A 24,600-nucleotide genomic window follows, 5' to 3' on the forward strand; every position below is an offset into this window, starting at 1 on the left:
GATGAAAATAAGCTGCTTACCTAAACATCCTGAGGCTACTGTTACAATTCCATGGGGCATATCGTTATAACCCGATCTATAACACCACATTACCTTAGATTAAAAATGGAATTGCTTGTTCATTGAATAAATATGAGCCTTTGGAACAGATCCCTCCTCATGGCAGGATACAAACAGAAAAGTGCTGGGGCTCATTTAGCATTTTTTAGTGCAGTGGACAGTAGGTTTTCACTGGCACATGCTGAACTTGAGCAAGTGGAATTTTTTAAAGGCTCTTTCACTGAGAATGAGCTGGAAGCCACGTTGGATTTTTTAAAGCTTTGTGTGTTCCTTTGGAAATGCTACCATTTGGCCTCTTTTGGTACAGTGGGCATCAAAGTCTAACTATGGGTACACAAATGAGGCATCCGACCTGGAGTTTGCCAGCAAACCCTGGGAAATAGATGTCTGCAGAGGGGAATTATGCAAATTTATGATGCACCTTCTCTGGCAGTGTCTCCTTTAATGCTGGCTGTAGGTGAAACTGTTGCTTTAATAGGGAATCACAGAATATCCTGAGTTGGAAGGGACCCACAAGGATCACTGAGTCCAACTCCTGGTTGTCTAGCACAGAGCAACCCCAAGAATCCCACCATGTGTCTGAATTTTTAACTTAAAAACTTTTTATAAATGCTGACTGGAAATCTATCAACCACAGACTGCAGGGTGCCGTGCTGCTGCACTGTTCTCTGATACTGAGCATCTTAGAATAGTTTTTCTTCTTTTTATTGCAGTATTTAAATGTACTTGGAGCAATGTTAGTATTTATATTGAGATGGTACCTATGAAAACTGCTCATGGATGAGGGTCTCATTGTGTGAGATGCTGTGCAAATAGACCCAAAGTGTGGTATGGGAGAGCTTTTAATGTAAGAATAAAATAAGAGTCAGCAAGTGGATAGCAGCAGATTGATGAGAGAAAAAATAAAGAGTACAAGATGGAAATGTAATAGGTGGTAGCAAACACACACCAGCTTCCAAACTGTTGGCAGGTCTCTCTGATAGATGATTCTTTCCTTCTTTTTGTCTTCTGTCCTCCCCCTGTTTGTATGTGTTACTGAGTTAGCTATTCTGAGTGCCTTTAATCATTTTGAAAGTGAAAAAAAAAACTTTCCAGGTTGACTCTGGGTAGAATTAATTTTGAAGGAGAATTGAGAACTGCTTAATACACTGACTGCTTCAGCTGTGATGGAAAGAAAAGGAATACCTCCTGCAAGCACATATATGCTATTTTGCTTTGCTTGTTTTTACTGCAGCACTCGGGGAATGAGGGAAAATATTCAAAGTTAGCTTTCCTCTTATTCAAATAGAGCTGAGAATTGCTGTCATCAAACAGCAAATGCATCCTGGATTGTGCATTTGCAATGTCTGACAATAGGCCAGTTTTCGCTGTGATTGGGTGTTTTGATGGCACCTTGTCTAGCTGAAGCTCTCTTGTCTGGGCTGCAGAATAGAGAAAATTACCTCTCTGGATGCTTCATCTAACTGAAAATGCATGATTTAAGGAGACTAATGGCTACCCAAGCCTCCAGGCTGAATAGCTCCTGGCTTCTGTTTGAGTCACAGTTTTTCATTCTTAACAACCCAAAATCTGGAGAAAACATAATCAAGATGTTCCTGATCCACAATTCTGCAGAGCAGTTAAGCTTCCAGGAATAATTATTTAAACTTTCAGTCATCTTTCTGGCTGTCTTTCTAATTTTAGTGAAGTTTGACATTAATTAGTGGTCATGAGCACGGTGGAAAAGAGGTTGGTGACAACCTTCTTACAGTAATACAGTTTCAAATAGATGTTTATATGGACTAACAGGTGTTAAATCTTCAGTAACTTGTAAGCTGTGTTTTTCTTCCTTTAGAATAAATTGTAGTGTGTTTTCCAATCTGCCTAGAAAACGCTAAAAAGGTTTTCTGTTTATACTTCTTGGAGCTATTTGAATGGGAATACAAAGCACAAGGCATCTGCTACACAAAATATTAATTATTGCATGGAATACTATTCACTGGAGGAATTAGAGAAGGCTTAGAAATATTCAGGCAAATATTTTTAATGGTTGCTTGGAGTTAAGCTCCTTAATCCATATTTGGCTTTTTAGTGAGCTGAACTGTTTCTTCAAGTAGTGTGGAGCTTTCAATTCCAATCAATTTGCCGTGTCTTACATGAGTTATCACCATCATTCTGTACACATCCATTCAGGCCAGCAGGATTAGGTGTGTGTCAGCACAAATCCCAGCAGGGGTTTGCACAGCCTAGGCCCTCAAGTTTTTAAATTTTCTTGCTGGAAATATAAAAGAAAAGAAAGCAAAAATCCAAATTCCCACATAACGCATCAGTGCAGTGGGAACGTGTGCTGATAAATGCCCTTTATTTACTGGTGTGATAGATATAGTGGGTTAATTCCTGTTTTTATGGATTATAACATGTTAAAGTCATGGTTTGGTAAAATGTGATATAAAGTGTAACCTAAATTCCAGCCAGCCATGGAACTGAGAAATTCCTAGGCCGGCACCACCCAGTAACCACCCAGTAACCAGGGGGACAATTCAGGGGGACACAATAAGGTGTCAGAACTGGTGATGATGAGATTGGCATCAGAAAGGAAGACACGTTAAGATAAGGGATCAGTTCTCCTCCCGTGGGCAGCAGAGCCATCAGAGCATCATCATCACCTGGATCTCAGGGAGTGAATGCCTTTCCATTCAAAATTTCAGCTTTCATTCACCCACCAGAGGACTAAAATTGACACTTGTCCCTCCCAGAGGAGACCCCATTCAGCAAACCAACGATGTCGATGGCAATGAATTCAAATAACATAGAACTGTGGGGAAATCCTGTGCCAGGGGCAAAATAAAGTGTATAAAACCTGGACCCCAAACGAGGCAAACTTGTGAATTTTGGGGGGCTGCAGTGCACTAGAGGCTGCTTTCCATTCACCCTTTGACTATCCCCGGGTTATCGTCACCATAACTCCACTGGGGGTTTTCACCAAACTTCTATAATTTAATTTTTAATAAACCAAATCATATTTTCAATTGGAAAATTGGATTGACATTTATAACACTGGTGTGCTCTCTCTTGTCCCAGCTCCGGAAGGCCGTGATGGATCACATATCAGATTCCTTCCTGGAGACCAACGTGCCGCTGCTGGTCCTCATCGAGGCCGCCAAGAGCGGGAACGAGAAGGAGGTGAAGGAGTACGCTCAGGTCTTCCGTGAGCACGCCAACAAGCTGGTGGAGGTGAGTGACCTTACTGGCACGGCCAGATTCCCATCTGGCACCTCTAGGGGAGGCAGGAGAAGTTACATACCACATGAAATGTTAGAGGTGTTGTTTTGGGAGTTTTGGTCAACTTTATGGCAGTGATTGCCCAGGAAATGTTCGGATGCCAGGCAGAGGAAGGTGCTGTGTTTTAGTAATTTAGTAATTTAGTTAAAGCTCTTGAGCATGTTAGAAATGGTGTTTCCAGCAGTTTGTCGAAAGACATGAGCAACAAGAGGTAAATTTCAGTTCAGCTTCACTAACAGTGCAATTGAGCTGGATGGCTATTAAGTAAAAAAGCCAAATTGGTGCTTCACAATCTGGTCCTGGCCAAGAACGGCTCTAAACTTAATTATTTGTCAGTCTGAACTAAAATAGGGAAAAAACCTGCAGAGAAGTCACAGCCTAAAGAACATACATGGTCTTGAAAGGTCTGTATTTCATATATAAATATACATATTTTTATAGTATCTTCTCTCTCTGAAGACACACATTGTAAAGTCAACCAATGATAATTACAAGTCTTCAGGGATGATATTGAAAGAGCTTTATTCCACCATGAGGAGTATAAAATACAATGATTGAAACCTTGGATACTCATGGAATGGACATCTAATAAAATTATGATAATGTTCATCTCAGTTTGCCCTCCAACAGGTCAGGAACTATGAAAAATGCTTGTGTTTTTAAAGACAAATATAACTCAGCGATTTGCTCAGTAACACTGTGTGGCATTTTTCTGTACTAGCAATGTTTTGAAGGCTTTGTAACCCCTTTGCACACCATATTTTCTTGTCACACAGTGTGTTATTCAGCAAAGGGAAATGCAATTAGGGAACTACTCTTCTGACAAGTACAGAACTATACCTCTGTCTTGTGTTAAAACAGGATTTATCCTGATTGTAGTGCCTGAGCTGACGCAGAGTAAGGGTTTCTTGGTTAATATCGACTAAATCTGGATAATTCCCTGATAAAATAAATGTCTGGGTGTGTTTTTGCAGTGGATGTGTGTTTTCAAATGTTCTGGAGTGTCTCATTCTTGCCGTGTCCCATACAGGGAGTCAAGGTACCTTATTCTGCTCTGGAAATCAGGTGTTTGCTATAGCACTTACCTTGTAGGTGACCAAAGGAAGGTCGTGGGAGGTCTAAAATTTCTGTACAGGGCTGAATCCTGTAAGGTTTATTGCTGTTGTCTGCTAGAGGATCACAGGGCTGTCAGCAACCTTCAGCTCCAGCCCCCTCTGTACATGCAAAGATTTATTGCTGCCTCCTTGTGACTGGAGCTGTGGCAATGAAAAAGGAAATAGCTGGTAGGTATATAAAGAGAGGAAAAAAACACCCCAAACAAATGGAAAACCCCTCCACAATGTTTGTTCATAGTTATATTATAGTGGCAGTGGAGTTGTAGGCTTACATGCAGTGAACATATGTGGGGTTAGTGTTATGGCAGTCACATCCCCCACAGATTTGCAACAAAGTGTTGCAATGACAGGTCTAAGAGCATTATTAAAAGGTTAAAAATAGCTAAGTAGATATTTTTAAAATACCATAAGAGGTAATGGCATAAAAGGAGGAAAAATACCTTTTAGGGGTGTAGTTAAAAAAAAAAGCCAAAAACTCCCTGCCAGAAAAACCCACAACTTTAATGGGAAAGAAAGAAGGAACTGTAATGCTTTTAAACTGTCAGAGGGAGAATTTAGGTTTGTTCTTAAGAGGAAATTCTTTACTATGAGTGTGGTGAGACCCTGATGCCCCCAGAAAAGCTGCCCCTGGATCCCTGGAAGTGTCCAAGGCCAGGTTGGACAGGGCTTGGAGCATCCTGGGACAGTGGAAGGTGTCCCTGCCCATGGAAGGGGTGGAACAAGCTGAACTTTAAAGTCCCTTCCCACCTAGGGCATTCTGTGATTCTATGATTCTGTGAAACCAAAAAAAAAAAAAAAAAGCAGTTTTAGTTAACTAGTCTTGGTTTTACAAGCCTAACATTACACTAGATTTGTATTTTAGACCAAACTGGAGGTTGGTTAATGATTTTTGACATGTGGTTGTCTTGTACCGCACCAAAAAGCAACAATGTTGGTATCAATAGATGTCTTTGCTAATACCTAATATTTTTATTGCATTTAGATTTTTCCAGACTATTAAAAGCAAATTCTTACTTGAATCTTGCATGTATGTGACAGCTGGTCCTGGCTTGTGGGTGCATTCTTACTCTTTTCCAAGGATGGGGTCTTTTAGGTGGATTTTGCCCTTTCAGTTGTAAGAACTATTTCTGGTTCAGGTAAAAAAGCATCTTGAAGAAATTAATTTCTACTGCAAGTGGAATTTTTAACCCCAGATTTCAAGTTCACCAGTCTGCAGAAGCAAATACATATTTGAAATATATTTACATCCCTTTTATACTAGATTTTGCACTTCAAGTAGTTTCATCATTTTTACTTACTGATGCACAATGCAGTCTTAGCAGATGGACTTCTCTGGTTTTGTGGGTCAAGTATCTTGCAAATAGTAAAGTGTGGCTTAAAGATGAGACATAATCAAGTGACTATGAAATGTAAGATGCTTTCTCAGGCACGGAGCCAGAATTGCTTGCTAAGATGTGCAAACACAGCTCTGCTGAGGCGCGTGGAGCTGCGCTTGCTCATGTCAGAGGAATCTGGCACTGCCACTTCAATGCTGTGAAAAGTCTGTGGTATTAATCATTAATTTCGAAATCCGAATCTGAATTTCTTGGATGTCTTTCCGGGCTCAATAGGCAGCCTGTCAAAAGGTTAGGAAAAAATAATACATGTTTTAATATTTCTTTACACGAAATGTACATTTTTCCATCCTGAGGGAAAAAAAATTGCACTTCTTGATATTTGTTGAATACAAATGGCAGAATTTTCTCTGCATAGCCAATACATTTTTAAAAATATATTTTGTCAGCTTGAGCCTTAAGGAGGTTAAGTTTCTTTTATAGTCCATATTGCAGAATATTTAAATCTTCTCTATACTATTTTCCCTTCCCCACCTCTTACCATAACATTAATAACAACAAAAATGGATTGTCATTTTTCGAGACATTCACTGACAACTAGATTTGTCTATGGGTTTTGTTGGAAACACAGAGTGAGGTGTCACTTAACTATAATGTAAATCATACAAAATAAATCAAATTGTCTGACAAATTCTTGGGGTAAAGCATAATAATATAATAAAACAGAATTTAGATAGTACCACTCCAGGCTTGGATGGGTAACTCTTTTGCTTGGAATGTTTTTTCACAACTATCTCTCAATTATTTTACTGCCTTATGAAACTGAGGCTAGAGAAGTGATGGTGCCTTTCCAGGTCATGATCTTTACCTCATGAATCCCTTTATGTTTTTTAAGAAATCGTCTCTGATGACTGAAAGTAAATGAGTTGTAATCCAACTTCAGATGTGACCTTGGGAACTCATTTAACTTCTCTACCCAAGCACCTTCATTAGCAGCATAAGGTTAATGACAGATAATTCTGATACCTACCACACAAAGGCACTTGACTGACAAATCAGCTCAGATTTATTCAATGCATCTATCAAAGCACTGTAAGGAGGCTAATTAATTAATTTTCATTACTCTGTTTAGTAGAGGTTCCTTGGTTTAACAGTCATTCCCCTGGACTGTTTCTTGAAAAATTAAATTATTAAAACTAACAGGTTTTCCTGGTAGATGAAACTAGCATCCAGTAAACTCTTAAGAGCCACAGTGGCAGGTTGTTCAGTTGGAATTCAAATTATAGTGGATTGGTTTAGACTTCCCATTCTCAAAAGGATGGACATAAATCCAAGAGATTTCTATTAATTGTTTCAGTTTGAATGTTTAAAGCATTCCATTTTAATGCTTTTATGGAAATACTTCACCATTTTGGTGGTCAGTGAACATTTACAAGAGTTAAACTCAACCCTAACTCTTTATTTCCAACAAAACCTGAATGAAGGGATTTTTTCTTTTTCAGTGTGAACTAATGAAGCACCACATTTAAAACACCTAAAAATGAATGTGTGAAAAGTCCCTTACCACTTTTGCATGCATTGATTTTTATTTAGAATTTTTTGGAGCCCAGATGGATCTATCAGTTTCACCTCATATAAAATGATAAGATTTCTGGAGAAACCACAAATAATCAGAGTTGCCTTGGAAGAACTGAGTTAGGCAATGGTTTATGATGATTTAAAGTTGATATAGGCAAGCACATCAATAATATCATAAGGTTGGATGGTAGTTTGTAGCAGACGAAATCTATCAGCACCATTCTGGTTTTGGTTTATAGTTTCTCTGTCCATTAAGTTTGCAGGAGCCTTTATTAATTTTCTCCATGTAATTGCCACTTTGAAGAGGATAATGGGGTTACTTTTGGGCAGTCATGGCCTTGGGAGTTTTTAAAATTTTTTAATTTTACAAAAAAGAAAAGGAAGAAGAGTTTAAACTTCTTTATGAATCACAATGCAGGCTACCCTTCATTTTCCAAGAACTGTATTATTTGGAGATCCCCAGTTCAGACTGATTGTACTTTTTCCCATCATAAATGTGGAAACATTTCTTCTGCATGCTGAAGACATGAGGGGAGAAAAAAGCACTGTCAGTATTCACAGCACACAAAACAAGCAGCTGGGCCTGCTCAGCGACCTCAGATCATTTGGTAATGAGAGAAAAGGGGGAAAATTGTGAAAGAGGATTTTACTCTGATGGTTCACAATGGATTCCATCTCACTTTGCATCAGCATTAACAGAACTAATATCCAAACCAGTATTTTTTCTTTCCAGAAATAACTCTCAGAAAACCACAAGGAGTATTTGCTTTGTAAGAAATACAAAACTAGATTTTCTCCTTGGGAGTGAAGATCATCTGTGTAACTCCTCCATGCACATGTGGCCCTTCCAGGAGACACTGGTGGCCTTCACAATGAATAGATGGCACTGTTTTCATTGTGCTTTTGTAAATATTGTATAAATTCATGAACTGACAGATTCTAATTTCAGACAGACAAAACCCAGAGGAAGAAGCCTAAGAAAAAGAATTGGCTCATTTATTTCTGCAGCTTTAGTTCAAGGAACAAAGACTGTTCCTGCCGATATTTTCACACATACTTGATGTATTCTATTCTTTTTTGTTTAAGTGCACACTGCTGCTTCATCAGAGTACACTCCTAGCTGTTTCCTTCTGATGATGGAGAAAAAGTGTCCATATTCTGTCATAGCTTCTGCATCCAACTTGCACCCTGAAAAACAAGTACATCCCTGGGTTTACTCGTGCAGACTGATCAGCTCTTACTCTGCATGTTTCTTTTAGCTGACATGAAACTAGATAAGAAGTATCATTTATGATGTGATAATCTTTGCTTCTAGTCAAGGAGTGTTGGGAAGGTCACAGGTTAGTTTCATTCAAGCTCTTCAAGTTGAGAGATTTTATTTAAAATTAAAGCTGTGAGCTACCTTTGTGTCCTGGTGTTTCATCTGCTCAGTTTTAATTTCCCTCCCAGGCCTTTCTTCCCTGTGTGGGCAGCAGATGTTCCTAATTCCTAGTAAACACCAGGAGTGTATGGACACAGCTAAAGCCACAAGTCCAATTATTTGCTGTGAGACAATGAAAAGTTTGAACTCTTTGAGTAAAATTCCTGAGTCCCTCCTGAGGGCAGATCCAGCGTCTGTTTCTCCTCCTTGGAGGGATAAATTCCTTTGAGGCAAAATGAACTCCAATTCTTTCAGGATAAACTTTCTGGTAATGCAGTGCCGTGGATGAACTCTTTATCCTGCCTTTTTTACTGGTTTAACCAGTGGATGTTGGTATTCCACTGGGATCCTGGCCACTTTCATCTTCTGGTGTCTCAATTCATGCTGAAATGGGCTCTAAGCCTTAGGAAAGGTGAGACACACAAGGAGCTGCTGCTTTGTGACTTTTGGAGCCTCTTGTGGTCCTGTCTCTGAAGAAGGTAGGTTATTAAAGGAGGTGAATGCTCAGTGTCTGCAATGTCAAGACTATTTTTGTCCAAAAGCTTTCAGGCAGGAAGGGCCTGAGGCTCGGCGTCGGCTGTGAGAGCGAGCAGTGTCGGAGCCTGTGACCTGTAAAAACTGCACTGGTGACACAGAAATGGGGGGAAATGAAACCCTTCCACGTGGAGAACTTGCCTACAGCAGATGCTGATCCCTCAACATCCACCCTTGGCAGATTTCTGGTGAAACCAAGGAATCCAGCATGGCTGGAAGGGGAGGAGCTCCCTGATCTCACGGCTCCTTTGGCATTATGGCTCTGTTTCCAAAATTTCTTCCTACCTATAAACCCTGAATAAAAAAGCACACCACACCATCACCATTCTCTTGAGTCATCATTTTTGGTGACACTTTGACCATTCTCTTGAGTCATCATTTTCAGTGGCACTATCACCATTCTCTTGAGTCATCATTTTCTATCCATTTGTCCCTTCTTTCTTAGACTGCTGCACTTCTGCATTTCACAGCAACACCAGAGGGCTGAAGGATAATTTTATTTGTTCACACGTATTTCTGTAATGTAAATAAGAAGCAAATGCTACACGAAGTTAGCAACGTGTGGGTAATGCTGATGTTTTTCTTCCTTCCCAGGAGAGTACAAGATTAAAAATTAAATTTGTAAAAACACTAACTGGGAAATTGCTGCAGAATCCCCCATGTCAACTTGAAAGCATTTCTAGCTTTGGGACTGTAAACATAAAGCTGATGCTGTGCTGGTTCTGTTATCTGATCTCCTAGAGGTCATCATTCATTAGCAAATGACTTTTCATGTGGTTTTAAACAATGGAAAAAAATGCTGGAGGACTTCCTACCAACAAAAGTGTAATGTGGCCACTTCTTCACATTTTTTCTGTAATTCTTTCATATTTTTGTGTTCTCTGTTAGTTATTTCACGAGAAATACCTGGTTATCTCCTTGCAGCGAAACTTATTTGTAATAATTTCCCAATTTTCCAGTTACCTGATTTCTTTTTTTATCATTAACTTTTAACCATGCTTATTTGAGGCCTCCTTAAAAGAGATAAAATCAATTTACTCCCTTTTTAATCGCTAATATTTTAAAAATATTTTCCTTGTGAATAACACCCCCTGAGCAGGGGACTCACTTCAGTCTGATCATGCTCTGTGCTGTGTGATTCATATTTTCCCAAAATAACAGGACTCCTACAAACTCTAGTACCCATTTATAGCTACTATCCCTTACAATCTGATCACACCCAGTCAATGTGATTTATAACTTCTTAATAAAACAATGAAGAGCATTTGGTACTTTTGTTAATTAAATCTATAAATTAATGATTGAGCTTCTCCAAACCAGTTGTTTGAATTTTTAACCTTAGTATACCACGGTGCAGTACAATGCCTGGCAATTTGGATATTCAGAAAGGCCCCACCTAATCACCCACATTCTTTAATTTTCACTCTCTGATTTTATTTGGTACAGTGCCATTTTTTAAAATTATTTTTATTTTTATTTTTGCCTTAACCAGAACTGATGTTTTTCTCTTATGCTTCTTTCAAATGGGTACCTCAATCTGTCTTCTAAAATCTGTGTATTAGATAAGTTTTTGCTCCTGAAAACAGGTTAACATTTTATTACTCTGTAAAAACTTGGGCATCTTGGCCTTTGTGCTGTGATGAACCAGCAGGGTTATAGTTCAATCAGTAAATATTAGGCATTTTGGTTTTTTCATCAGCATCTTACACTCTAAGATCTTAATTAAACAGCCTGTCCTAGAGCACAAAGGGTAAGAGAAATAATGGGAATGGCAGGGAATGAAAGGATGAAATACAGGAATCTGTCCTGTTATTCCAAACTCACAACAAAGTGAGAAATTAAACAGCTCTAATTATTGTAGAGAAACAATATTTTTCATTAACAGTTGAGCCATTTCAGGGCAGAAATGCAGGCAGGGGGGAACTGAATAAGAAGTCAGAAAGTTCAGTAAAAGCTGTGAGTACTTCTGAGGAAAGTGAAAAAAAATCCTTTACAAGGAAATAGTGAGTCTGAAATATTGGAGAGCCTTCAGAGCTGCTTAAAAACTGAGTAGATATCCAAGGAAAATACCTGTCAAAGATTTGAGCCCAGAATGGCATGTTTAATGATGGAGATTTGAACTCCTGGAAAAGAAGAAATTGTAATCCTTTATCTAGAAATCTCATGATCCTAAACAAAAGTCACAGCAGTTTTGGTTTTAAAAGATTTTGCAAGCAAAATATACATGTCAAGTATGCAAATACAGACCACTGAGTAATAAAATTGATTTATTAATTTATTAATTCAGGAAAAAAAAATGCATCTAAATCCCAGTGCCAAGGCACACTGGAATTGCACTGGAGTGTCTCTGTTGCTTCAGCTGATGCAATGTGTGGGTTACAGTGGATTTTACCCTGGTTTTTTCCCCTCTATCCCATCAGCTGGGTTCTAACAAGCATAGTGGTCATGGTAAACCACTCATAGGTATATCCCACATTGCTTCCTTTGTGTGTTTTCCTAGAATTCCAGGTGTTTGCAGAAATGAAATTCACTTTTTGCCATTTTGGATTGGTTCAGTAACTGCTGTTGTTGTGTTTTGACACCCCCAGTCTCAGCCTTGAATGGCCTGTGCAGCTTTAGAGTATTTTCCTGTCAGAGCAGATCCTGAGGATAACCAGCAGAGGCAGATAAACCATGTCTTGGTTTCCCCCAGGACAGTTGTTATTTGGGCAAAATATTCATCTTTCGCTGGAACCTTTCGCTGCAGAATTTCCTGAGGGAAATTTTAGGAGAAATCAGGATGGTGATCTGAATGGACACAGAGCAGGCTGTGAGAAGCAGGAATCTGGGAGAGCTGCAGGGGTAAGAGAAGGTTTTAGGGTAAATTTTCAGTGAATTTATTCATATCTGCTGGTAATGCTGCTGCTGAATGTCAAGCAGATATGGGGCTAAATTTTTTTATCTTTTTTTTTTTTTTTTTAACTTATTGACAACCCATGGATTCAAGAAGAAAATCCATCAGGTCATGTTGATATGGATCCAGAAAGAAAGTATTCTCACTCAGAACTATCCTAGGTAAAAATTTGAGCTCAGTTATGAAGGAGAAGACTCCTTGGAAAGCCTCATGAGATAAAAAAGCAGCAAGCTCATTCAGAAAATATCTAGATATTACTGAGTAAAATACCATAAGCCTAATAACAACTCTCCCTAGTGTTTGAAATTTTATTTTTTACCTTAATTAAATTTCCAAAGATAAAACCAACCACCTCACTATTCTGCTTGAATGACATTATAACAAATGTGTGGATCACATTTCACTAGAAAATCTTTCATGAAATATTGATGATAATAAAGGAGGGTTGACTCCGTGGCTTAGCATGAAAAACCATTGGTTTCACTGCTTTATTTTCAAGCTTGGCTTTCTGAAAATCAAATAAAACAATTAAGTGGATTTTCTTCAAAGTTCCAGAACGTTTTTCCTGTGGTCTCAGAGCAGGCAGGAGGAACTTCAGCCTGAGGACAACTTCTTAAGAAACTTTTAAGTAGCTGAGAAAAGGATTTTAGCGTGAAAGTGTAATCTCAACACTAAGTTCAGTTTCACAGTACACAGGTTATAAAACTCCTGTTTTGATGATCCTGAAGTGCTTCCAAGACTTCAGAAGTTGAGGAGAAGTGGTTCTGCAAGCCTTAATCTCTTTACAGTATGGTATGCTTGAAAAAGCACCAGATAGAAAAGGGGGGAAAAGTCAAGATTCTATCCCCACCTGCACTTGCTGCAGTCAGAAGGTTTGTGGGACTCAGGTCTTCCTTCAGAAATTTGAGGAACCGAGGGGCTGCTCCATCACCCTGGTGATGGGGACATTGCAGCTGGGTGACAGAGCCAGGTCACTGCTGTGTGACGAGAACTTTTTGTCACAGAGCCTCCCCTGGTGCTGGCTCCTCGAGGTCTGTAATTCCATGCTCGTACTCTTTGGGGCACCAATCAATGGAGTCAAGTTTTTATTTTAGCTGTGATGAAATAAGGACATTTTTGACCATAGCTGTTCCCTTCCCCAGACACAATTTGTACTGCTCATAGCTTCAAGGGATTTGGAAATATCAACACCCCAAGGAAATAGGTGAGAGCAAGCTCTGAAACCAGTTTGTGGTGTAAGTGAAAGGGCCATGGATACATTTTTATTTCACAAATTGTTCTTGCTGCAATGTCAGAAGGAACATGAAGGCACTCAGCAGTGTGTATTAACAATAAAACAAGAAAATTTTTAAATGAGAGAAGGGAAATGAGAAAGAAGCAATAATGATACCTTATTTGACTCAGTTCTCACTGGGATAATTATTCTTGCTGGGATGCCAATATAGATGTAGAGTTTATGCAGGATTAGAAAATCACTGAGGCTTTGTGGGACCCTTCTCAGGTAATAACAACGGCAAAGGATATCCCTTTGAACAAAAGTTTGTGGTGATTTTGTTGGTTTACATTATAAAAATTGAAGTGTAGGTAGGAATAGCTGCTACCAACCACAGTTCTTACAATACTGTGTAATATTAAACCTCTAATCATGCATGGTATTGCAGCTAATCACTGAGTTACCTTAACACCCGCTGGTTTAAAGAAAATAAAACACTTAAATAACACAAATAGGAAGCTGCAACACTTCACATTCCCAGTCTGTGAAGGAGAAAGAAAGAGCAGATGAAATTTTGTACCTTGGCTTGCAAATATCTCAGCGTTCCTGTAGTCTTTGCCCATTTCATTGGAGTCTGGTAAATAAATAAATAGGATGGAAAGATCACTGGCAGCATTATGCAAAAGGTTCTACATCAGTGTAAGTATTAATTACACTAATTTCTAACACATGATTTTCAAAAGCCTAACAGATAAAAGCGTTAAGACCATAAATCATTCATTTAATCTGATTATTTCCAGTCAGTCCTTTATTTACTGTCTGCTCAATTAAAATTTGAGGTTAATGAATCTTTCAAATGTACTATAATATTCTAGTGTTCATTATTCCCCCTTCCACCCCAGGTAAAATTCTATCTTTTTTTTCTCCTCTCCATCCCTTCTTGCATTAGTGAGGCACTTCTGAGTCACACCATATATTTTCATTTCTGATAGCAGTTTTCCCATCTGAAATGATGTCCAGAGAATGAGATGGCAAAAAGCCAGGCAGCAGCAGGAGGCTGGAGAGCAAATGTGCAAGTACAGTTTTACCTTAGGTCTTACCTTACAGCTTTCTGTCTTTGCCTTTTTTGCAGAAGTTACCTTCTTCCTCATCCATATCATGGTCATAAATCATCTTTTACTTTAGTTTTATTTCTAATAAAACTCCGAATTCTGCTGAGAAACTTGCATTTCTGTCCCCATTTTTGAAATTTGCTGATTTGCAAATGAATGAGGTGTTACCCAAACATACCCAAAATTGGTGCAGTCATCGGAATGATTCATCATTTCTATGCCTACAGTTACAAATACAGAAAAAATTCTTCCCCAGTGCTTTTGCTGAGTCCAATCCCAATCTTTGTTGTTACCTGCCTTCATAAAGTCTTGTCTCTTGTAGAGGAGAATTAATTCCAACATCTTCAAAGCAGAATGGCAATTTTTATTCCTTCTTTTTTTATAAAATGTTTGACACCAAAGAGTTTGGCATTTTGCATGCTGTAGGTGAACGTGTAAAACAAGATCCTTGCTTGGGTAAAATGATAAATCTTCCTCATCTTCACAGACACAATGTGCAGCAACCAGGTGTAAACCCAGGGCTTCTTCTGACTGAACTTAGAACTACAACAGCTCAGGATCTCTTGGGGTGATGCTTCTTGCCTCACTTTTTAGTGCTCAAGAGCACCAAATGTCTCTCTTGCATCAGTTTGGGGGGTTTGGAGTGTTTTTGTTCTGGTTTTTGTTTATTTTTTGTTATTGTTTTAACTGAAAATTCTTATTTAATTTAATCATTAATCATCAATACAATCCCTGCATTGTAGGCAGTATTCTATTAGTGAACCTGTGGCAGATGGAGAAAAAGGATCTGATCATTGTGGTTTCCATCAGCAGTTCATCAGTGAGACTTTCAGACTCCTTGTTCCAATTTCTGGATTTTAACCGTAATATCTTTTGACTTTTGGTTGACTTGTTATTTGCATATCACTTAAAATAGTACACTAGATACAAGTGAGCAAAAAAACTTTGAGCGTTTAGAAACCATTAGATGCAGCCTACTCTTTACTATATTTAAGACAGTAAAAGTAAACATAGTAGACTTCCAGGATTAGTTTTAAATAGCTAGAACCTCGCTAACATCCAAGACAAAATTAATTTTGCCCAGGTTTTGCCTTTAACCTTTTAAATGGCTATTGTCTGCACCCTCTGGGACAGCAGAGCAGCGAAAAGTGACTTTTAGAGGGTGTTTATTGCCATCCCAAAGTAGAGGAATCAGGCAAAATATGTGGGATGCATTGGCTGAAGATCTCCTTCTCTCTAGTGCTCTTTGTAGGGATCTGCCATCTCTGCAGCTCTCCCTTGGATGCTTTCTGATAGCCTAAGATAGAAAGCTGTTAGAAAGCATCCAGGGGAAGAGCTGTGGAGGTGGAGAAGGATCTGGAAGGGGAGCTCTGTGAGGAGCAGCTGGTGTCACTCGGTGTGTTGTGTCTGGAGGAGGCTGAGGTCAGACCTCGTCAGGGTCTGCAGCTCCTGCTGGGTGACAGCTCTGCTCTCTGCTCCCTGTGGCAGTGACAGCAACCAGGGAAGGGCTGGAGCTGTGTCAGGAGAGGTTTAGGTTGGGTATCAGGGAAAGGTTCTTCCCCCAGAGGGTGCTGGGCACTGGAATGGGCACAGCCCTGAAGCTGCCAGAGCTCCAGGAAGATTTGGATAATGCTCCCAGGGATGCCCAGGGTGGGGTTGTTGGGGCGTCTGTGCAGGGCCAGGAGTTAGATTTGATGATCCTTGTGAGTCACTTCCAACCCTAGATGTGATTCTGTGGATCCTAGACAATTAGGGGAAAAATGTCTTCTGGACAGGTCGTGATGAGCTGCATGTGGTGAACCTCTGTAATGACCAAAGTCCCGTCCGTGGCAAACGCTTTTCCCACAGAAGATGCTGCTCTTTCCTGTGGTGTGCTTCTGAATCTGCCCTCGGTTTCTTGCAGAGTTGTGTGCATGTAATTATCTTCTGGTGAGAGCTAGAAATGCTTCATTTACATCAAATCCTTCCCTTGTAATAACACCAGAACATCAAGTCTCTTTGCAAGTGAGACAGCCAATGGCACGTGTGTCTTAGGGGAGCATCGGCATTTCTCACCTCGTGCAGCCTGGAGATGTTTCCCTGATATTTTCTTTTAAGCTGCAGCAAAACAATAACATCCTGCAGCCACTGCCCATGGCCAGTTGGATCTTAACCTGTTTGAGCTCCCCAAGCTGATTTTAGTTTGCAGTGTCTGTCAGAGATGCTCCTGTTTCCATCGTGTGTGTGTGGAGAGCTCTCCTGGCATGTAACTAACACAACAGATGGGACACACTGCATCTTGGCTGACCTCTGCTCTCACCATTTAAATAGCTAAACTCATTTTATTACCATAAAATAAACTTCCAAGAACTTCTTACGCTCTAGACCAAGCTAACCGGTGCCAGCTGACGCCCTGCAATTGGAACAGCTGAGGAGCACAGTTTTCATAGTGGTTTCATGGGATTGGAAGGTATTTCCATGGATTTTAATTAAAACCAGAGGGACGAAATGCCTGGAAAACTTAGATTTTCTTCCAACCAAGACGAGGAAGTGAAAATAACGTTGTTAGGAGTGCACCTGGATTTTATTAGTAGGAGTTTCCAAAGTCATGCTCGGGTTTTTCATTGGAAAGAGGCTGAGGACAAACAGGATTTGGAACACTGGCACCTGAGGAGTGGTGCTGAAGAAATGCTCAGCACACTGCATCTCAATCTGCCATTTTAAGGAGGTTTTCTCTGTGGTCTCACTGTTCTGTTGTTTTCAGCTCCTGATGAAAACAGGAAATCAGAAATTTCTTTGGGATTTACCCTCCTTTTCCTGATCCTAAGATGAGCTCTGAATCTTTAATGGGCCAGGTTTTATTTTCTAACAGAGAATTCTGGGAGGAACTCAGGTACTCCTGCAGAAGTCAGGGATGCAATCCCCTCCAGAAAAAGAAACACTGGTAGTTTATATATATAGTAAAACAGGAAAAAAAAGGATTTACTAAAAAGCAGTTAAATAGGACCCTTGCCTTGTACACCTTGGCTTCTGAGAGAGGGGTCAAGGTCTCATTAACATTTTCGTACCTTTTTTCAACACTTTTTTTTTCTTTAGAGATGATTATTATTACACCTTTACACATCCTGGATTTTTTTTTCATACATGAATTTAGGCTCCCTCCTTTCAGCTCCTGTCCCGTTTGTTGGGCAGGAGTGTGAATGCACTTAACTAACACTGATTGAGGGTTTGAATATTAAATATATATATATATGATATAATCATAGAATCATTATAAATGTTTGACATTTTAAAAAATGTTCTTTAAAATGGAGCAAAATATATGGAATGCTTGTATTTTAAAAAACAATCTGACTGAGATAGAAAAGCAGCATATTTGAATGCTTGCCTCCTTTGGGCTGCTGGGAAAATAGCATCTGCTTTGTGCAAGGGCTTTTTATTCTGATTTCTTCAATTATACCAACTACAAATGTTATACACACAGTCACAGATACAGCCAGATACCAGCACCTGATTACACAGACATTGCAAAACTGGTTTTCCTTTACCAGATGTGAGCACACTATTTAGTTCTAGATGTTTGGGTTTTTTTGCAATGTTTTCAAAAAAAGACAAAAGAACTTTATGCAACTAAATAATACAGATGCTTTCAATAGAAGTTATTACAGTAGGGAGGCAGAAATCTATTTCTTTTACTCACTGATCCTGTTCCCTACAGCTTTTTCTGTTTTTCACTTGTTTTCATTCTTCCTGTGTGGATTTTTCTTCAGTAGCATAATAAATAAAAACAAGCTCTTGTGTGTTCTTCATGTCTTATACTCTAAGCATGACATTTTTGTTGTAATACAGATTTGAAAATAAAAAAGCCCAGACATATTTCTGAGCATAAAGAAATGGAAATCTGAATCTTACAAGAGGGACTTATTTAGTCTTTATTGAGATGATTCATAGGAGGCGTGGAGGAGAGAGAAATAAAGGAAGAGTATTGTGGCTTGAAACTCTGCTTTCATTTCATAAAGAACTTTATTACAAAGTGAGGATACATCTTTTTTATATAAATAATCATCTTCAAGAAGTTCTTTTCATTAAATTAAATTTCATGTTTGTGCCTCATTCTGCAACTCTGCCATGCTTATGATAATTATCATTATTATTTTTTCATCTTGATGTCTAAGAGAGCCTTTCCTTGTGTTAGAAGACAGGGCAGAATTAAAATTTCAAATTAATTAAATTCTTCTCATAGGGTATATGAGATCCTGCACTTACCAGCAGAGCAGAATTCTTGCTGTGAAGGTGGAGAAGGCTGCCTATAAAGAAAAACACAACTAAAAAGCAAACAAACAAACCAAAAGCCTAAACAGGAGGCAATTAAAACCCTGCTTGTAATAGGCTGAGTGTCAGACAAATGAAGTGCAAGAAAGTAAATTGTCATTCAAATTCTCTAAGTGTTCAATAATCTAATTTCTAATTCCAGTCCAATTTCTCATCTGTAAAATCCTGAAAATTTCAAGCTCTGTGTCAAAGAGCATTTTGGAAAGTGATTCCAGAATTTTATTCCCTCAATGACCACAAATCTAAGTTTTGTTTGGAAATCTTACCAGAATGTGAAGTTATTTTTCCTCCCTAACACTTAACCTTGGATGCATTTGTAAAACATTTCTGCAGCTTCCTCTAATGTCCTATTTCCCCAAACTTCCTGGGAACTCTTTGTGCCTCGCAGTTTCTGCTGCTCTTTTTACACGTGACTGTTCTAAGTGAAGTTTTTCAATGGTTTGTATTAACAATTCATTGTATTTTCTTAGATTATCACTATTTCTTCCACATCTTTATCTGCTCCTGTCTTGATGCTTTAGCTCTGACCTGCTTTGTTTAGGTTTTAAACTGCTCCCACAAATAGGAGTCTTACAATAGATCATCATCTGTACTTGTGGTCTGCCAGGATTGTTACGATTCCTTGTGATTGATCAGGCAGTAGAATTTCTATTCCTGCTTTCCCCTGCTCTGCAGTGGCTTGGTTGGATGGGCATCGAGGCAATCCAGGTTTCTTTGGCAGTTCCTCAGTGAGTTAAGCCCAAGCCCTTTGGCATTTTGGACATATCTGTAATTCTGAATCAAAGAGGATCACAGAGCTCACGCAAGAGCTGAGGTAATTCGATGGAATTCTCGTATTTACCAGAGCAGATATAGGATAACAGCTCTTTGTAAAGCAGCTCCTCACATCCCTTGTTACAGGAGTGAGTTGCATTTTAAGGGAAGATCTACTGGGAGCACATGGGTCATCTAAAGGGATCGTGTTTAATCATTAGTGGAAATCACTTTGTGCCTGCAGACTCTAGTGATCCTGTTCTTGAAAAGCAAATTTCCTTCCCAGAAAACTGTTTGTTGAAATGTGCACAGGCAGGATGATCATGATAAGGGTTGAAGCAGGTGATATTTAATCTGATTTTTTTTCATCCCACCTCATTTCTTGGTTATGCTGTTTCAACTATTTCCCAACATACTGACATGTATTTGTCATGTCAGTGCCCTGAAAAATCTCAGGAATTATAAAATATGTGTGAAGCTGGAGCTCTCAGGTAATTGATGATAATGGTTTGATGAATATAACTGCATTTCCAGCCTGTGACTGTATGGGGCTGGACAATGGCAGGACGGTGCAGCAGAATGTCAGCTCTATGAAGAACAGGCAGAATTTTTTCATTGAAAAGAGCACTGAAAAGTAAGACAGCTCATTACATTTTTGGGATGATGTCAGATGTAACCTAAACACTAAGAAAATAGCCTTGATAATAAAGGGTAAAGCTGGCAGGTAAAAGTAGTGGGTTTATTTAAAAATAATAGGGGTAGCGACTCAGAAGCTGCTGAATGAATCCATAAAACTGAGGACAAAATCTCCCGACACCTCTAGACAAATGTACATTGGGGTTGCTAAATACAGAAATGCATATTTTATACATATAGGTTTGAATTATTCTGGGAAAACCTGGAACTTGAGAGAAGCTGTGTGAAATATCCCCTGTAAATGTTTTCCTGGTAAGAAATACTCTTTTAGGTCAACATATTTGTAAAAGTTGGCTGAATTTCACCAATAGGAATTTACTTGTGAATCAGTTTTGTGATTCTTTTTCTTTGCAGCCACCAAACAGAAAAAAAAATTATTAAACAGCTATATTTTTGGCTCATATTTCACATACAGATCGTATGTCTGGCACGATTTCTTTATTTTTGTTCTCTTGTTATGAATGAATTTTCCTGAATCTCTCCTATATGTTTATAATCAATCAAAAACCTTTGGCCATAGATATTTTCCACTTCAATAACAATAATGATCTGGAGGAAAGACACAGGATAAATTACTGTATTAGTAACATCTTTTGAAATTGTGTGGGAATTCTTGCATATTTTAGAAAACTGGTCATGTTTCCTGCAGTAGTGTGTAATATCAAACATAATGCCCTGACTAATTGCTGTTGGAACTATTTTACTCATCCCCCTCAGTTTTGTTTAGCTGATATATTCATTTCCTTCCTTAAGCTGAAATGTGGAAATGCCAAGGCTCTTTTGTAAATAGCTGATAAACTCTGTTATAAAAACCACCAGACTCTTCTGGGTAAAAAAAAATAAATTGTGAGTTTGATAAAAAACAGCCTATGGATAATACAGACAATAGAGGTGACACTATCTAATGCATGCATTAGGGGAAAATGCAATAACAGCATGATATGATCTTGGTTATTTCTTGATGTAAACTTTTTTTTTTTTTTATGTGCTCAGAGAGCCACAGGAATGAAGGAAATAATTTTTCATGTTCAATTTTCAGTGCTTCTCTTCCCTGTGAGGGTGGTGAGCCCTGGCACAGGGTGCCCAGAGAAGCTGTGGCTGCCCCTGGATCCCTGGAAGTGTCCAAGGCCAGGTTGGACAGGGCTTGGAGCAATTTGGGACAGTGGAAGGTGTCCCTGCCCATGGCAGGGGATAATCTTTAAGGTCTCTTCCAACCCAAACCATTCTGGAGTTCTTTTCACCTGCAAGCCAACAGACTGAGATATGTGATCTATGATTTCAGATAGAAAAGAAATCCCACATTTTACTTAGGTTGAAGGAACATAGATTGTGTGTATTTTTTACAAAAATAAGCTAATACTATTAGAAAAAGTGAAAATGTTAGAATTTCTAAACCCTGTAGCAGTTTAAAGCAGGATCATACGCTATCAACATAAAGGATTGTGAGTGATTACTCTCTTTAACTAAGTTTTGCTCACTGTTGAAGAAATGCACCGTTTAGCAAATGCTGACACATTTTCCTTTTTAAGTCATAATCTGTTAGATAGGATTGCTCTGCTTTTCAAGAACTAGAATTCCCTTGCTTTAGCACTTTTATCTGCTTCAGCCTGAGTTTTTCCCAAGAATGACTGTTTTATTTCAAACTCCCTTTGAAGGAGGTTCAGAATTATGTGCAATTGATTGTGTTTGGATAAAAAATCTGCTGATTTTCACTGAATCCCAAAGGTTTTTCTGCAGAGTGTTTAAACTTTGCTACAGAGGCAGTGGGGAGAGGTGAAAAGTGCTCTGGATCCTGGTCTGCAGAGGTTAAAGCTGTTTGTGCACCTGCAGGCAAAGCATGGAAATGGTCCAGGATGTCTGAAAATTTAAGTTGTTGTACGAGGATGGATAAATAGTAACCCTTCTTCCCACCAAATTCCAAAATCAAGGAGACACCGCTGCTGTTGGGAAGGTGGAATGGGAGAGGATAAAGATTCTCCCCTGCTGGACAGTGTCACCCTTTGGTACAGAGGTTTTTCCCTTGGCTCTCTCCTCTGTGCTGTGAGAGTAGAAGCAGCCTGAGGCTCTGTAAAGTTGATTTCTTACAAATTGCTCAGAGCTGCTGACGCCAGTTTTTACTGCTGAGGCAAAATGAGAAGCCCGAGTGTTCCTTTGGCTGCAGAATGCATTAGTAACCCGAGAGCCTGAGTCAAAACAATTCTCTGGTTTTTCTTAAATGGATGAAGTTGCAGAAAAATGAATACATTTTGGGCACACAAGTTTTTAATCGCTTACAGCAACTGGTTTTCAAATTTGTAATATTATAGACAGAAGCTGAGCCTCTCTTCTGGAATTACATTGCCCTTCATTACCTCCTGACATGTGGAATTGGCTTGGAAAAAACAATGCAGCAGTGTGAAAAATATTACAGTTCTTATTGTCTCTGGTTCATCACCATGAGATTTTTTTGTTTTGTTTTGTTAACAGATTAATGCAGATTGAGACATCACTGCCAAGTTAAAATGCTCTCCCAATTTAGACCAGGCACATTATTATCTACCTTTTTACAGTGGACAGGAGGTTTTAACTCGTTCAAAGCAGAAAACTGCTTGATGGCAGCGGCTGGGCCATCAGGAAATATTAAGGAGGATTATTCTCCTAGTTAATTTGAAAACAGCCTGCAGTCCAGAAAGGAAACATCCACTCCAAAATCCTCATGAGCTGTTCTCAGGTTGGATAGAATACTCATTACTGGGGTTAGGTGGGAATTCTTTTCTAGCTGGCTTTGCCACTGTTTAAAGGAAAGTTCTTCCCTCAGAGCAGACAAAATGAGAAATTTGTTTAGTTGTTTAATACATGTCTAGTTATTTAATTCATGCAATAAATTTACTTCCTGTTCTGCAAGTAAAGATTAGACATCTTATAAAAAACTCTCAGGGAGTCGCTTGAAGCTCGTGATGTTGGGATTTGTTCTGTTCTCACCCATATTTAGGGAGTTTTCTGAAAGCCTGTGGTCTCATATTGACTGACGTGGGTCTGCAAAGCAATATCATCAGTCTGGGTATGGGTCTCACGAAGGAAGGAGCACAAGATTGTCACATTTGCATAATCTGATGTGAAGATATAGAAAACTGGACTCTAGAGACTTCAAAACCTTGAGGAAAAGAGCCATTTATTAAAGGAAAACCGGGATTTTGGTTAATTCATGAGTGCACTTCTAACTTGAAGAACAGCTCACTAAAGCCAATGAGTGATTCTGGAAATGGATAAAAATGCTTCAAAATACTTGAGAAGCTTTCACTAGTATATTTGGGCATCTAAATTCCAATTTGAGCAGCATTTCTTAGGAGAAAGAGCTGCCACTTGAGCCCTCTCAGCAGCAGATTTGGCATTTGACTGAGGACTGAAGATGGGCTTCAATTGCACTGCATAAATCCAGGGTAAGAGCATGAGTTCAGTCCAGTGTGCCTAATTACACCACTGGAGATGAGTGCAGTACCTGCCCTATTTCATATTTAGGATTTTTCAGAGGTAGATTTATTCCTGGCTGGAATGTTCATTTGAGTGCTGGTGTCCAGTGTCAGCTGGAGTGTTAAATGTGACTCTGAGTGTTAAATGTTAGTTTGAGTGTCTGGAGTTTGAATTTGGGTGGATGAAACCAGCATTTCTCAGGGTGTTGAAACACTACAGGGTTGTTTTTCCCTTGCCATAAATCATGTGAATTCAAGTAGAACATTGAGACTTTCAACTTGACTGTGTTTGCATTTAAGCCTTTCTCTTGGAACGAGACCGAGATATTAAATTTAAATCACCTCTGTGCTCCCTTCTCAAACTGAATGCTTGCCTAAACTGGGAATAACAGAACGTGAAAATCAGCTGTTCCTCTGGGAACTTCTGAAATGAGTAATGCTCATCTTAAATACACCAGTGTTTTCTCAGTGTCTGTCCTGTTCAAATATCCCCAGCACAAGTCCATTTCCCTTTATTGACACTGGGTTTTGACAGCTAGGAAACAAAATTTTAGCGATTTTGACCTCAGTTGATAAACTGAAAAAAATATTTTTTTGTCTGAAATTTTAATATTTAAATAATCCTGAATGGCTGCATGCTATTGGTGTATGTGATTTTATATTTTCCAAGTGTCAATTCTGTGTTACCACACAGTTCTGGGTGATTTTACCTCATTTCTTGATGTTTTTCTAAAGGCTGCAGTGTAGTGTTGGTGTAAGCAGCAGTTAATGTCCTGCAGACAATTTGTCTGTCATTCCCTCACAAAAGGTTGTTTCTCAGATGGGAGTTGCCAGGGGGAAGTTTTATTTCCATTGCCTCAGAGATGGATTT

General features: G+C 39.0%; 1 protein-coding gene across 2 annotated transcripts in view; it reads left to right on the forward strand.

Moving 5' to 3' along the window:
• CTNNA2 (catenin alpha 2) overlaps positions 1-24,600 on the forward strand; it is a 464,238-nt gene that overhangs the window by 361,624 nt on the left and 78,014 nt on the right. For both annotated transcript variants that reach the window (XM_063401389.1, XM_063401390.1), the window contains one exon: positions 3,121-3,273. In XM_063401389.1, the coding sequence (XP_063257459.1) occupies positions 3,121-3,273 (153 nt within the window). The remainder of the gene's footprint in view (positions 1-3,120; positions 3,274-24,600) is intronic.

The sequence above is a fragment of the Prinia subflava genome, chromosome 7 (assembly GCF_021018805.1).
Source record: "Prinia subflava isolate CZ2003 ecotype Zambia chromosome 7, Cam_Psub_1.2, whole genome shotgun sequence".
Lineage (NCBI taxonomy): Eukaryota > Metazoa > Chordata > Aves > Passeriformes > Cisticolidae > Prinia > Prinia subflava.